Here is a 16,279-nt window from a genome sequence, read left to right as displayed (position 1 = left end):
ATCGGAGACCTCTTCTACCTTGTCGAGTTCGTAAGCCGACTCGCTAGTTGTAGATTCGTCTAGTAAAGTTTGTGTGGAAACGAAATAATCTTTTCTGAAAGGCCGTCGTTCAATGTCGCTCGACATTAAACCAGATAAAGAGGCATCCACAACTTCGAGAACCAATTTTTCCGCTGGTAGTTCGTTTTGCGCGGTGTCTTGAACTTGTGCAAGCTGAATTTCTGCTACAAGCTCTCTCGATTCTGTTACAACTAATGTTTCTTCTTTCGGGGTCGAAAGCGGTATGTCTTGTAATGAAATCTGCAATTCTGTTTGAATGTCGATCTGTTGAACTTCTTCGACGCAACCGACCTCGGTCGGTTCTATGTAACAGGCTGAATAACAATGATAATAAGCATTTTAAATGGTGTAGAACACATATGTGTGGGTACGTCAAAGGTGATCAACTCAGGTCGAACCTCTATTTACAATTTACATACGAATTATTAGAGGAAAGCCTCGAAGAATACGTCCTATGTTCTAGAATAACCCGGCTTGATTCTGGAATATCTTCATAAGGCAAAAGCCTCTTCTGTTACGGCAATCGAATAACGGCCTTTCAAACATGGTACAACTTGAATAGAGTTGATCACCCTCAACATATTGGATTATCACATTTTCGTAAAAAATACGTAATCTCAGCTGCACATGATCAAAATAAAAACGTCTTCGTAAAATACAGCAATGGTTATTGACAAAACACCTGTGCTCGCTGCTGTAAACGGTTAATCACATTTTGAGCAAAAGAAATAATTTATGTCTCGATAATAGCACCTTGTCAATGTCCGAATCGAACCCATACTTACTTTGTACAACGACCCTGGACTTGCTGGACGCCGTTCCGAGCGAGTTCACCGCACGAACTTCGTAATCGCCGGAATCGGTTCCGCGAACCATGGTCAGCGTGAGCGTGTAGTTTTCGACCCGCTGCGAGTCCCGCTTGATCGTGAGACGGGCATCGGTCTGCACTGGCTGTCCATTCTTGTACCAGGTAATCTCCGGCACCGGCTCGGCGTAAATCTCGACCTCCAACGTCAGGGTAGTATTCTCATCGACATCGGTGTCTTCCAGTGGTTTGCGCACCTTTGGAGTACACAGCACAATCGTCTTGGCACTGCTCTCATCCGATCCGTACTCGTTGGTGAACTTGGCCCGATACGTTCCCTGCAGTTCGGCCTTAGCCTCCTTGATGTACAACTTATAGTACAGACCTTCCTCAGCGGCGCGGAACTCGTTCCGCGATTCGGTGATTTCCACATCGTCGATGTACCACTGTACCTTGGGTCTCGGGAAACCATCGGTCTTGATGCTCATGACCACATTGGTGTCTCCCTCCTTGCAGGTCAATCCCTCCAACTTTTCCCTAACCATGGCCTTGCAGTTCACATTAACCTGCGACCTCTCGGTAACGGTACCGTAGTCGTTGATGATATCGGCAGTGTACGAAGCCGTATCATCCCGATTGGCGGCATGAATCTTCAAGGTGTAGCGACCATCCTCGTCCGTAATAAGAATACGCTTGCCATCCGGAATGACCTCCTTACCCTCCTTGTACCAACGGACGATCGGTTTCGGGTTACCGTTGGCCTTGACGTACAGCTCGATGTCTTCGCGCTCGTTGACAATCGTCTCCGGGGCCAGTCCGTGGGTGGTCTTCGGGGGAGCATGAACCATCAGCTCCCAGAACTCCGTTGCCTGACTGATTTCGTTCGTTGCGATGATCTAGATTCGTTCGAAGTTAGTGGTAAAAAAATTAGTTGAATTTTTTAAAAGAGGTGGGGACCACAGTGTCTGTTCGGTGTATTTTCAGGGATGTTTTTGGGTGTTTATTGGAGCGAATATTGGAGCAATTCGCAGAATGGTAGTCTAGAATACCTTTTACTCCGCACATGGGCAGAAAGGGGGTTTCAATATCAAAGGTGTTTAACGATTTTTGATTCGAGGATCATTAACTTCTTTCGTTCGGAAATATTAAGGCCGTAGACATTCAGGTCAAAGATCTTCAGACCACAACAAGTCTGCAGGCCGAAAGTTTTCTATATAACATTCTAAGGAAAATTCGACTGGAGATCCTCATTTCAAATGACTTCAGGTCAGTAATCTTGAATTCGGATGTTTCTAATTCGAAAGTACTCAGGCCAAATTTTTAATTTGGTAGTCCTTAGACCTTCAATTCGAGCCTAAAAATCTTTAGGTTAACAGAGCATCACCGGTGGTTTATGGTTTGACTTCATGTTTTAAGGCATTCCCGTAAAGAATTAAATTCTTACAGGAATGTCAAATGAAAGTAATGAAAATTATAGGCAGATAGATTAGAATAGGAAGCATGAGAGCCAAGAGTGTGTTATGAGAAAACTCCATAAAAAAAAAGAAAAAGGTTTGTCTCAGCACCGTATCATTCCTGACGTATTCCTGACAGTTTAAATTGAAGGTCTGCAGATCGAATATCTTCTACCTGAAGGTCTTCAGATCAAGGGGCATCCCAATCGAAAGTTTTCAGAGTGATGATCGTAGGGGTGAAAAATTTAGAAGACCTAAGGTCGTAAGGTCGAAGTCCTTCAGGCCAAGGTTCTTAATTTCGGCAGCTGAGAGGCTGAAAAAATAATTTAGACAACGACTGTTTTGATCAAAGATCTTCCGACCAAAGCAGTTGTCTTCTGACTAAAGAGTAGGTATCATTTCCGAAGATCTATGAATCAATGATCTTCCGAATAAATGATCGTTGGATGAAAAAATTAAAAGACCTAAGGTCGTAAGGTCGAAGTTCTTCAGGCCAAGGTTCTTAATCTCGACGGTTGTCGGCCTAAAAATATTGAGACTGTACTGTAATACTTAAACTTAAGATTTTCAAACTTGAGGCAACAACTATTCTTCTGACCAAAGGTATGAAGAGCAGTTGTCTTCAGACTAAAGAGTAGGAATTTTTGTCAAAAGTCTATGAATCAAACATCTTCCGAACAAAGCTCTTCAAATTCTGAAGGTCTTTAAGCTAGTTAGATGCGATTAAACTGGAGATCCACAGGTCAAATGCTTTCTGACTGATGGTCAGATCGATCGAAATTTCGAAGATCGAATGTCTCCTGATAAAGAATACCAAGGCCAAAGTTCTTCAGAGCGAGTAATTTTAGAGTGGTTCAGGAGACCACTCTTCTGTTCAAAAATTTTTCGGCTGAAAGTCAAAGGTTTTCAGGCCGAGGATTACACATCTATATTACTAAGGTCTTCTGGCTAAATCGAGGCTAGATGTAGGACCAATATTTTCAACTTGAGAGTCGTCCTACCGAGAGCTCTTACTCAGTGAAGTTCGAAATTTTTACTCAATATCTAAAGTTTTGGATCTCGGAATGCAAGTTTTCAATCTTTTTTTTGAAGACTGTGGTACTCCAATCCAGTCTTCAGACCAAAAGTGTTCAAACCTTCATCAGCTCGAAAGCCGTCATCTCAAAGCTCCTCTTCAAAAATATTTAAGATAAAGGTGTTTTGCAGAATGATTCAGACCGAAAGTTAGAACACGAGATAAGTACGGAACATCTTCCGTGTAGCGGATGCCGTGGGGAAGCCGCGTTCGTGCGTAGAATGCTCGACCTTCGAGAAGTATCCGAGTAGTGCGGTTCCCAACGACCGAAGACTACAGGGATAAGACTTGGCATTCTTCGCAGTGGAAATCGTTGGGAAAGGGTTATTCCACGATTGGAGAATACCCACGAGTAGAGTGGCTCTCGACGCCGGGTGATCCATTCGCTTTAGGATGACGTCCTCGTCGGGAATCATCCGAGTAGTAGCGTTAAGTATCGCGCATGTGATGTGCTAGGCGCGAGTCCAGAGTCTAGGATAAGCTGCTCTCGATCGGCGCACGACGGGCAATAGAGAGGTCAGCCCTCGAGTCTTCAGGAGGAGAGGTTTATGTAGTCAACTCCGAGTCTTTACGATAAGAGAGAAGTCGGGTCTCGAGTCGTAAGAGGAGAGATCAGGCCTTTAATCAACAAGAAGAGGGGTAAAAGTGGTCACCTCGAGTCATTACGAAGAGAGGTCAGATTTCGAGTCGCTAGAGGAGAGATCGAGTCTTGAATCGGACAGAGGAGAGGTCAACCTTGAGTCGTTAAAGGAGAGATCAGGCCCCGAGTCGCGAAGAGGAGAAGTTTATGTGGGAATCTTGAGTCATTGCGAGGAGATGTCGGTTCTCAAGTCGTTAGAGGAGAGTGGTCCCGTCAATGAGTATCGCCTTGGAGCGCACTAGCACGAATAGACCTTCCACTATTAAAGCAGAGTTTATTAAACAGTTCGAGGTGGGAACAAGGTCTGCGGCCCCAGGTGGAGTTTAGGGAGTAGGAGGTGTTCACGGAGTATATCATGAGTCATCCCATTGTACCCAAGGACCCAGAGTAGCAAACTGGGGGGACGCGATGGCTAGCCTTGCCTACCGAAGGTCCTAGTTTTTGGACCGAGAAGTTTCCAATTTTTACTGATCATAAAACTTTAGAAAGAAGATGGCCAGGTCATCTTCAGCCAAAATGTCTCCGATGTCTTCAAACCGAAGGTTTACAGGTCATTGGAGATCTGCATTTCGAGCAGTTTAGGATCTGAAGGGTACTGAAGGTTTCCATCTAAAAATTCTCCAGACCTAAGACACGACATTTTTTTTAAATCCACAGCGTTTTGACAAGCCCATGAAGTTTTATGAGAGTAGGTTTTGACGAAAAGCTATATGAAGGATAGTTCTGATCTAAAATTGTACCATTAGAGTTCCGATGACTTTAAATTCGGAAGTAGAGGAAAACCTAGTATCGGTAACTGTATTACTTGGTGCACAACTTATAGCTAAGGTTCTCGTTAACCTTTCGCTATTTGTAAAGAGGAAGAGTAAGAATATGATAGGGTAACGTAAGTAAGTTATATTGAGACCAGGTAGAGTTAAGTGTTGGATATGGAAAGGTAAAGAAATGAAAAACAAGATATAGCTGTTGACAATATTTCGGATCATAGAATCATCTCTTTGCTAAGTTATAGAAATAGAGGTGAAGTAGCAAAACAACGTATGACCTAAAAATACTTCCAACAAGAAATCAGTTACTGTTATGGAATGACTGTGTTCGTTTATAAATGTCAAATCAAATAACATCTAATCCCACTTACCGAGTAGTTACCGGCGTCCTCCATCTTGACCGGATTGTACTTGACGATGTGGTAGTTTTCGGCCGTCAAGAACTTGATACGGCTGTCCTCCTTGACCTCCTTACCGTTCCTGTAGAACCGCACCGTAGCCTCCGGTACGGCGTCGACCTCAATGCTCATCTTGTAGTTCTCACCGACCATCGCCACCATATCCTGGGGCTTCACAATGCGCGGTGGACACTTGACGGTCAGGTTAATGAACGTCGAGTCCTCGCCAAGATTGTTCTGCGCGACGATCGAATAGGCACCGGCGTCCGAAGGCTGTACATCCATGATGACAAGCGATACGGACTCGGCATCCTCATAGAGGAACTTGTAGCGACCATGCGGTTCGATAATGGTGCCCTCGTGACGCCAAATGATTTCGGGTCTCGGATAGCCGTAGACTTTCATCTCGAGTAAAGCCTTTCCTCCAATTCGTGCCAGTGCGTCCTTCGATTCAATTTTAATGTGTGGCTTGGCTGGCTCATGAGAGAGTTGGTTGACCTGTCCCTGAACCGTGAGTTCAGCACTACACTGGATATTGCCGGAAGCGGTGGCGGCAACACAAGTGTAGAGTCCAGCATCCTCTGGTTTCACGTGCTGGAAGACAAGCGCCAACGAGTCTGAGTCGTCAGCCATTAGCACCTTGAATCGCTCCTCGGGATCGAAGGGCACACCGTTCTTTTTCCACACGAATTTAGACTTGTCCTCGAGAGTGTCTAGCTCGTTGAAGATCTCCTTCTGGTCGGTGACCAGCAGCTGAGCTTGGGTTTTGGTACTGCCGAATTTGTTGTAGGCGGTACACGAGTAGACACCACAGTCGCCCTTGTGGACTTCCGGTATCACCAGCTCAAAGTACCCACTGTCCTCACGGTCGCGAACGACCTTCATACGCTTGTCGGTGTCTAGGATTTCTTTATCGTCTTTGCAGCTGTAAAGTAATCATAGAAATTGGTTAGAAGTAAATAACAAGGTTAAAAGTAGACTTACAATCGAATCTTGGGAGCGGGATCTCCCTTGACCTTAACCATGAAGGTCAGGTAGGTCTTCTCGATGACTTCAGCACTCGTCAGTTCAACGGTGAAGATCGGCGAGTTGGTTTCTGTCATAGCCTTCCTCTGTTCCGGGGTCACTAAAAGTTTATAAAAAGAAGTTTAGGGTCTTCAACAATACTTCATAGATTAATCCAAGGGTACTCACGCTTTTGTACGTGCAGTTGAGCGGTACAAGAGGCATTCTCGGAACCGTTGATGGCACGGGCCGTGTACAGGCCGGTGTCCTCCTCCCGGCAGTGCTGAATCTCCAGGGTGTGGGTCAAATCGCCGGACTCCTTCATGATGACCCGATCGGCCAGCTTGTCGTTGAGCGGCTTGTTGTCCTTCAACCATTGCACCTGGGAGCGTTCGTCCAGCTGACAAGCGAACTTGGCATTTTCGCCGGCTATCGGTACGTAGCAGAAAAACATGTTAACATGGGTCCTCCAATAGAGTTTTAAGCAGTTCTAGACGCGCTGTTTTGTGGCTTAAGTAGGTACTGGTGCTTACAAGAGGATTGTGTCAAACTGGAGTAATACATGGAGTTTTATGGTGTGACAACGTTTCGGTTGCCTTTCTGTACGTCTTCTTGAGGGGAACAGTTTTGTGGATCGAAGGTTTATTTTTTAATTATAGAAAAGCCGGTAGTGTTGGAAAAAGATGACACTTAAACCGTTATTTACTGTGGTGAAACTACATCGATAAGAGAGATAAATCGAAGCATATCTAGAAGCCTGTAAAGTCTAGGAAGCGTATATCATTGGTGTTGTAATTTTGTTGACATTGATCATAAGCGGACAATGGACTTCAAGAAGCAAATAATAATTGTTTGTTCTGTGACTGATTTGGGGCACAGATGTGCGCTATAGTGAATGTTGCTGGATGTTCACGTGAGTTGGTGGTGGTGGTGGTCCTCCACAATCGTCTTGATCTTTGGGACGTGAAATCGTCAACGAGAGTGACCCGCCTTCGGTATATTCTGTGGTTACTGACTATTGAGAATATTGGTTTACGGTAGCAAAACACGATAACTTACGCTCGACGCTGAGACCGTGAATGGCCTTCACGAAGTGGGGCCTAATGTTGGTAGGAACCCGAAGTTTCTGGGTGTTAGTCGACGACATCTTCTCCTCGTGGCGGTACTCGAATTCGGCTAACTCCTCAAGTTGGGCTAAGGTTCCGGGTTTTGACGCACAGAGATTAAGTAGTTTGATTGAAAGGAATTAGATTAGAATTATTTAAGAGGTTTACACCAGAGTTGGTCAGGCTAGAGAACGGAAAGAAGTTATGATAGGAAGCAGTTACGTTTCAACATTGACATATTTATTCTTAAAAAAAACCTTTCGGATACCTCAGTTAATTACGATGAACATAAATGTGGTGCATACGCTTGCAAATTATACGAAATTTGTTTAAACTGAAACGTAAAAGACACATAATACTGTTTTGAGTGAGCATGCTATTAATCGCCGTCGTCAGTATGCCGATTTCTCAACTTGGTGCTTAATGGCCTGGTTACTGGCTGGCTGGTCTACGAGGTGCGAAGAGTTATTACACAGAGAGTCAATTTAGAGAGCGCGCACATCAACACATTCAACTGTACCTTCGAGGGTGCGGCTCTTGAGAGAGGAATATCTGGACGTCGTGTACCTAGATCCGGATTGCTCATCCATCGCGAGTCTTTTCTCTATAAGCTCGAGGTTAGGATCGTCGGTACAAATCTTCTCCCCAGTGATGGGATCCTCGATGGTGTATTGATACTCGTAGACTGGACCCTTGGATTTCTTCTGCTCTTCCTCTTCCGGGATGATAATGCTAGAGAATTCTCCTTGTTCCGCCTTGTGGATGGCGTCTTCTGCAAAACGTGAAGTTTCGTCTGCCTTACCGAGCAGATGTTTGAGACCCTTAAGCTTCTTCTGCGCTGCAGCAACCGAATGATCTGGGTCCGGTTCGTTAATGTGTCCTTGGAAAAATAGTTGAGTCTTTCGCTCTAGATCGTCTGTGTTCACCACAAGCTTCCGGGTTATCTTCGGTGGAGGAGGTGGCGGAGGACGATCTTTCTTAACAAATACTTCTATGGTAGCCTTGTATTCCGGTGGTGGTGGAGGTGGATCAAAGAAGGTAGGTAACTTCCACCAACCTCGTCTATCACCGTTGTCTCCGTTATCCTCGTTATCACCACTATCTCCGCCTGAACTTCCTTGTTGAGCTTGTCCACCACTGCTTTCACCCCCTTGTTGTGGACTACGCTGTTCTTGTCCCGATCCTCTTTGATCTCCGCCTTCTCGAGGTTGATTGTTTTGCTGCGAATCTGAATTATCAGCCGCCTTTGTAATCACCGGTAATCTGGACTGTTGTTGATCTGAATAATCGTCTCCTAGCACTAACTTGACAGAATCTTGCGTCGCTCGAATTTGTTCGAGGATTTCGCACGCAGTTTCTTTAATCTGCTGAACCTCACGTTCTCCTTTCGCTTCGAACCTTCTGCGAATGGATTCTTCCTCCGCAAGACGGATCTGCTTCGCTGCGAGTAGCGCAGCCTGTTCCCGCTCGTAGATTTCGTTCAACTTACGCTGCAAAGCTTCCTCCCTAGATTTCTGTTCTATAAGATACTCTAGGTTATCTTCCTCCGGTTCGTCAACCGAAGCAGGCGTATCAGACCCTGTTATGCTATCGGTTTCCTCTGGAAGTAGTGTTCAAGAATAAAACTAAATGGTGAAGCAAAAATCTATCTGGCGCATGAGATGGGATCGAGAAGGAAAGAAAAAAAAACTAGCTAAGCTAGAGAATCTGATCATGGGCTTACCTGTTTGTTTGGTGGTGGTCAATTGTTTTCGGGACACTTCCTGAAGCTTGACGGCTTCAACCTTCTTGGCTTCGAATGGTTTCTGCTCAACGGCCTTCGGTTTCGGGGATTCCGGTTCCTTAGGTTTCTCGAGCTTCTTCTCTTTGGTTGGCGATGTAGGTACCTTGGTTGGTGTCTTGGGGGCTTCCGGAACTTTTACTGGTTCAACCTTCTTCTCGGCTAGTTTTGGACTCTCGGGAGCTTTCGTTGGAGTCTTAGGAGCTTCAACCTTCTTCTCGGCTAGTTTTGGACTCTCGGGAGCTTTCGTTGGTGTCTTGGGGATCTCCTGAACTTTTACAGGTTCAGTCTTCTTTTCCAACGGTTTGGGACTGTCGGGAGCTTTTGTCGGTGTTTTAGGAACTTCAGCCTTAGGCTTAGGACTTTCTGTTGTTTTGGGAGTTTCCTGAACCTTTACAGGCTCTACCTTCTTTTCGATAGGCTTCGGACTCTCGGAAAGCTTAGTTGGTGTCTTAGGAGTTTCAACCTTCTTTTCGAACGGTTTGGGACTCTCTGGAGCTTTGGTTGGTGATTTTGGAGTTTCTTGAACTCTCACAGGTTCTACCTTCTTCTCAACTGGCTTCGGACTTTTGGGAGCTTTTGTTGGTGTCTTTGGAGTTTCCTGGACCTTTACAGGTTCAACCTTCTTTTCAACTGGTTTAGGGCTTTCAAGAGCTTTTGTCGGTGTCTTAGGTGTTTCAAGCTTCTTTTCAACCGGTTTAGGACTCTCGGGAGCTTTTGTTGATGTCTTGGGAGTTTCCTGAACTTTCACAGGTTCAACCTTCTTTTCAACAGGCCTCGGGCTTTCCGGAGCTTTTGTCGATGTCTTAGGAACTTCAACCTGTTTTTCAAACGGTTTAGGGCTCTCGGGAACTTTTGTCGGTGTCTTGGGAGTTTCAACTTTCTTGTCGACTGGTTTAGGGTTCTCGGGAACTTTGGTCGGTGTTTTTGGCGTTTCCTGAACTTTCACAGGTTCAACCTTCTTTTCGACAGGCTTTGGACTATCAGAAACCTTTGTCGGAGTCTTGGGAACTTCAACCTGTTTTTCGATTGGTTTGGAACTCTCAGGAGCTGTCGTTGGTGTTTTAGGAACTTCAACCTTCTTTTCGACTGGCTTTGGACTCTCGGGTGCCTTTGTCAGTATTTGAGGCTCTTCAACCTTCTTCCCAACTGGTTTTGGACTCTCGGGAACCTTGGTTGGTGTTTCCTGAACTTTTACCGGTTCAACTTTCTTTTCAACCGGTTTAGGACTCTCAGGAACCTTTGTAGGTGTCTTAGGAACTTCTACCTTCTTCTCAACAGGCTTCGGACTCTCGGGCGCTTTTTCCGCTGTCTTAGGCTCTTCAACCTTTTTCTCGACCGGTTTAGGACTCTCGGGAACCTTTGTTGGTGTCTTGGGAGCTTCCTGAACTTTTACCGGTTCAACCTTCTTCTCAACTGGCTTTGGACTTTCGGGAACCTTTGTCGGTGTCTTAGGTGTTTCAACCTTCTTCTCAACTGGCTTGGGACTCTCGGGAACCTTTGTCGGTGTTTTAGGTGTTTCAACCTTCTTTTCGACGACTGGCTTAGGACTCTCGACAGGGGCCTTTGTCGGTGTCTTGGGAGTTTCCTGAAGTTTTATCGACTCAACTCGCACCGGTTCAAGTTTCTTTTCGGCTAATGGTGTTTTCGGACTGTCAACCTTGGTAGGTGTTGCCGGTGGTTTCCTGTCTAGCGGTTTTGGACTGTCCACAAGTTTGTAATCGTCTAAAGGCTTCTCCGGTACTGGTATCTGTAACCTGGGGCGATCTTTCTTATCAACCTTCGGTTTTTTCGTCGGTTCTTCCGGAAGCTTAACCGCTTCGACTTTCTCTACGGTGAAGTGCTTCTCTTCTTTAACCTCAGTGACTTTTACAGCTTCAGCAGCGGCTTCTTGATCCTTCTGGAACGATAATCGCCTAGCTGAGTGACGAGCTTCGATTTGAGCAAGTTTAGACTGTGGATCTAGTTCGATCGTTGCTTTGACCTCAGGTGTTTTGACTTCCTCTGTAACCTGTTGCTGTATTTGACTCTGTTGCTTTTGCTTTAACGCAGCGTACTTCGACTCGATCAGTTGGATTTTCGATAGTGAGGTAGGCGTTAGAGGTTCAAGTGGTGTTGAAGGTGTCGAAGGTGTTTCGACAGCTTTCGCTTCAACTGTTTCCTGAAGGGATGTTTGAGTTTTGAGCTTGCTGTATTTGGACTCTAGCTGTTCAAGCTTTGACAGCTGTCTTGCTGGTTCCTCCTTCTGCTCTTGACTGACGGTTACAGTTTGTTCAACTTTAACTGCTTCACTAGCCTGGGTTTGCTGCTGTAATTCTTCTTTTTTGTACTTCGCCTCTAGTTGCTCAAGTTTGGAGGTGGCTTTAACGGATTCTTTTACTTGTTGAACCTCAACGATCTGCTCTTGCTGCTTATACTTGGATTCGATTTGTTGAAGCTTTGAAAGAGATTCTGGAGTTTGAGGGGTTTGCGGTTGTTGTGCTTGTTGCTGTTTCTGTTGTTGCTCTTGCTTTTTCTTTAACGCAGCGAACTTCGATTCGACAATCTGGAACTTGGCGTCTAGTTCTTCAGACTTCTGTTCAAGTTGTTTCTGCTTGAGAACGGCGTATTTTGACTCGATCTCTTTGAGCTTGGAATCGGTGTCGATTGCTGTGGCAGCAGCTACGGTTTCTTGTTTTACAGATGATTGAAGAGTTTCAGTCTTAGCTTCGGTGATTTGCTGAGCTTGTTTGACGGAGCTTTGCTTCGAAATGGATTGGTGCTGCTCCTGCTTCGATACCGATATCGATTTGCTTTCAACGATTGTTTGCTGTTGAACCTGGCTGACAGATTGCTTTTGTGTTGAGGAGATTGATTCGGTTTTGCTAGCAAACTGCTGCTGCTGTTGTTGTTGAGAAACAATTGCGGATTTATTATCGATAACCTGAACTTTGGCTTGTGATTCGAGCTGAATGTCCTGTTGTCGCTTAACGGCAGCTGATTTGAATTCTTTGACTTCTGCTTTCGCCTGGTTGACTTCCTGTATTTGGACCTTGGATTGAGCTTCTAGCTGTGATTCCTGCTGACGTTTGGTTGATTTCGCTTCAACAACTTCGGCTTTCGATTGACTGACAGCTTTTGACTGGTTAACTTCCTGGATTTGAACCTTGCTTTGAGCTTCTAGCTGTGATTCCTGTTGACGTTTGGTCGACTTTGCTTCAACAACTTCTGCTTTCGATTGATTGGTAGCCGATTTGGTTTCTTTTGTTTGAACTTTGCTCTGTGTTGATGTTTTCGATTCCTGTTGAACGGAAGAGCTTTGAACAACTGTAGAGCTTTTGATCGAAACGGATGATTGTTTGCTTTCGGTGACGGAAACCTTCTGCTGAGTTGTAACTTGTGATTGTTGAACAACGGTTTCCTGTTTGCTAGTGCGACCGCTTTTCTTGACTTCGAGTGCGGCTAAGCGCTCTTTGACACTGGCAGGTTTCTCCTCTTCGTCCTCTTCGACTTCCTGGCTTACGACTTTCTGAATCGCCTGTAGTTCTTCGCGATGTGCTTTGTGCTTAAAGATGACGTAGTTGTCTGCGATTTCCGATGGTTTGATGTTCTCGTCGGTTTTGTGCGCCTCAATTCGCTGCGGTAGCTTGATGATCGACTCGTCGATGTTGGTTTGAGTTGGATCAATGCGTAGATCGTCGTTGGAGTGTTCCTGTAGAGCTACTGTGTTGTTGGCGTACTCTTCGATTTCGTAGATCCAACGCTGTTTCGCTTCCTCGGAGTAGGCAATCAGATGCGCTGTATCGCCCTTGGTTCCAGGTTTCGGCGGAAGCTCGAAGGCACGGGAATCGATATCTCGAACCTTAACGTCCGGTAGCTTGACGATCTCCTTGAGAATGAAGATCGATTTGTCGTCCGACAGACGCTTCGCTTTCGTTATAAGAATTCGGCTCTTGAAGAGGAACAGGTAGCGTTCCTTGATTTTACCTTCCTTGTCTTTCACTCCAAAGTACTCGTGGGCTAGCACTCGGCCTAGCTTCTGAAGATTCCCGCGGAAACCTTCGATGCTCTCCAAATATTTGTTGTTTGCTGCTCGACTGGGCACCGAGAGCATCAACTCTAGGGCCTTCTGTAGATCGGTGACATTTTCGCCGAGAGAACTTGTATACTTTAAGAGTTCCTGTTGCAAAAAGAAAACTCTTGATTAGACTTCCAATGTTTTAGTTGAAAAAAAAAATGCTATAAGTATCGCTCAGAAAGCATTAAAATCACGCCCAAAAGGCCTGCGTTTAGTTTGATTCATCAGCTCCGGTTGCCATCCTTCAATCTATTTTGGTTCGGGAAAATTCTCCCTCCGCTAACGTGAAGAGGCGTGCCAAAACCCCCAGTGAACAAATTACACAATTTTTCCAGATTGTGGTTGGATGCTGTGAGATGCCAGATGATCTGATGGTGATGGACTATTCACTCTTGGCACTTTTGGAAGTTCTATAAATAATAACCTTGGAAAAGGTTTCGTTTCGAAAGCTGTGACTTTGGGAATTCGGGCGACCTTGCCCTCGTAGATGGATTGTGTTGATGTAATCCAAAACATTAGAACAAAAAATTCTTGAGTAGGTTGATCGACCAAATTAAAACGGACAACATTAGTCGAGTTGTTTTTCGCCTGACGCCGACGACATTTTTTCACGAAATCAAAAAAAAAAAGAAAAGATTAAAGGTGTGACCTCATTTATGATATAATGCGAGATACACACACCTGAAGATTGAGACCGTTGCCAGACGAAGAAATTAAGTCATGGGGCTATTTTTAACGGTGAAGATATTGTTTTGACTCAGATGATCTTGTTTTAGGATCCCACCTTAAAGTAGAACTACATATCTACACATATACCTAGTCATAATACTCTGGTGAGGGATTCCTCATCGATCGTAATGGGAAAACGTGAAAATGGCCAAGTGCACTTTGTGTAATTGTGATAATCGTTAACGTTTCGTTGGGTTGAGCTCATAGTGAGTAGGGTCATGAATAACCGGAATCAGAAACAACTTGTATAATGTCATTCGAATGTTTGGTCTGAATTTAAGTTCAATTTGTACATTTTTCTTCAAAATTTTGATCCCCTTTGGCTGAATTTCAAAAATAAAAATGTCCGACCAGATTGGCCGTAATAAAGAGTTGAACAGAAATGGAAAAGCATGGAATATTCACAAAAAATCAAAATTTCCAATGCAGAAATTGAGAAAAAAAATCTAAAAAAAATTAGATTCTACAATAAGAATTTCGATTTTAATATAAAAAATAAGAAAACCTGAAAACTGGAGGTTCAGAATCCTTGTTCTAGAATCTGAAATTTTGAATCGAGGATTGAGATACTAGAATTTTGAACCTTCAATGTCGTCGGCTCTTGGATCCCGGGTCTAGAAAATAAAATCCAGAGTATGAAGGACTTGAATTAAGAAACAGTATAGAGAATCTGGAGTCTAGAATCTTTATTCTAAGAGCATAATTCTAACATGATGAGTTATATTTTGATTGACACAATCTAGAATTTTGATTCTACGATTTCGAACCTAGAATCTAGAATTTAGATCGAGAATTGATAAATAGAATATAAAATCTAGAAATTGTGATAAATCTCAAATCTAGAATCGGGAATCTGTTACAAGAAATTAAGAAAGAAGTTCGAAAAATCTACTATACATAATTCATAACGAAAAATGTAAATTTTGAATAAAAAATACAGATTTTCGAATTCAAAATCTAGGCCTTTGTAAATTGTAAAATTGTCAAAAAGGTTTCTAGGATATGTAACCTAGAATTTAGAATCAGTCTTCAAACGGCAGTCTTCAGACGGCAGTCTTCATACGACGGTTTTTAGACGACAGTCTTCAGACGACTGTCTTCAGATGACAGTCTTCAGACGACAGTCTTCAGACGACAATCTTCAGACGACAGTCTTCAGACGACAGTCTTCAGACGACGGTTTTTGAACGACATGGGTATGTAGCCCAGAATTTAGAATCAGTCTTCAGACGGCGGTTTTCAGACGGCAGTCTTCAGACGATAGTCTTCAGACAACAATCTTCAGACGACATGGGTATGTAGCCCAGAATTTAGAATCAGTATTCAGACGGCGGTTTTCAGACGACAGTCTTCAAACGGTAGTCTTTAGACGACAGTCATCAGACGACGGTTTTTAGACGACGGTTTTTAGACGACGGTTTTTAGACGACAGTCTTCAGACGACAATCTTCAGACGACAGTCTTCAGACGGTAGTCTTTAGACGACAGTCTTCAGACGATGGTTTTTAGACAGCGTATTCAGACGGCAGTCTTATGACGTCTGTCTTCAGACGACAGTCTTCAGACGACAGTCTTCAGACGACAGTCTTCAGACGGCAGTCTTCAGACGATAGTCTTCAGACAACAATCTTCAGACGACATGGGTATGTAGCCCAGAATTTAGAATCAGTCTTCAGACGGCGGTTTTCAGACGGCAGTCTTCAGACGACAGTCTTCAGACGGCAGTCTTTAGACGACAGTCATCAGACGGCGGTTTTTAGACGACGGTTTTTAGACGACAGTCTTCAGACGACATACTTCAGACGACAGTCTTCAGACGGCAGTCTTTAGACGACAGTTTTCAGACGATGGTTTTTAGACAGCGTCTTCAGACGGCAGTCTTATGACGACTGTCTTCAGACGGCAGACTTATGACGACTGTCTTCAGACGATAGTCTTCGGATAGCAGTCTGCAGACGACAGTCTTCAAACGGCAGTCTTCAGACAGCAGTCTTCTGACGACAGTCTCCAGACGGCAATCTTCAGACGGCAGTCTTTAGACGACAGTCTTCAGACGACGGTTTTTAGACAGCGTCTTCAGACGGCAGTCTTATGACAGTCTTCAAACGGTCGTCTTCAGACGACAGTCTCCAGACGGCAATTTTCAGAAGGCAGTCTTCAGACGGCAGTCTTTAGACGACAGTCTCCAGGCGGCAATCTTCAGACGTAAGTCTTCAGACGGCAGTCTTTAGACGACAGTCTTCAAACGACGGTTTTTAGACAGCGTCTTCAGACGGCAGTCTTATGACAGTCTTCAGGCGGCAGTCTTATGACAGTCTTCAGACGGCAGTCTTCTGTCGACGTAGTCTTCAAACGGCAGTCTTCAGACGACAGTCTCCAGACGGCAATTTTCAGATGGCAGGC

General features: G+C 44.5%; 1 protein-coding gene across 4 annotated transcripts in view; it reads right to left on the bottom strand.

The window, feature by feature from the left end:
* LOC129757383 (obscurin) overlaps nucleotides 1-16,279 on the bottom strand; it is an 84,397-nt gene that overhangs the window by 11,346 nt on the left and 56,772 nt on the right. For 2 of the 4 annotated variants that reach the window (XM_055754588.1, XM_055754591.1), the window contains exons 4-10: nucleotides 9,034-13,249; nucleotides 7,831-8,910; nucleotides 7,264-7,398; nucleotides 6,394-6,633; nucleotides 6,184-6,325; nucleotides 5,173-6,124; nucleotides 846-1,761 (exon numbers count right to left, since the gene is read on the bottom strand). In XM_055754588.1, coding sequence (XP_055610563.1) covers nucleotides 846-1,761; nucleotides 5,173-6,124; nucleotides 6,184-6,325; nucleotides 6,394-6,633; nucleotides 7,264-7,398; nucleotides 7,831-8,910; nucleotides 9,034-13,183 — 7,615 coding nt within the window. In that variant the 5' untranslated portion in view covers nucleotides 13,184-13,249. The remainder of the gene's footprint in view (nucleotides 1-845; nucleotides 1,762-5,172; nucleotides 6,125-6,183; nucleotides 6,326-6,393; nucleotides 6,634-7,263; nucleotides 7,399-7,830; nucleotides 8,911-9,033; nucleotides 13,250-16,279) is intronic. The other 2 variants (XM_055754589.1, XM_055754590.1) reach the window with 2 other exon arrangements.

Source organism: Uranotaenia lowii, chromosome 3, assembly GCF_029784155.1.
Source record: "Uranotaenia lowii strain MFRU-FL chromosome 3, ASM2978415v1, whole genome shotgun sequence".
Taxonomy (NCBI): Eukaryota; Metazoa; Arthropoda; class Insecta; order Diptera; family Culicidae; genus Uranotaenia; species Uranotaenia lowii.
Note: the sequence above shows the minus strand (reverse complement) of the source record. Positions and strands in the feature narration are given on the sequence as shown.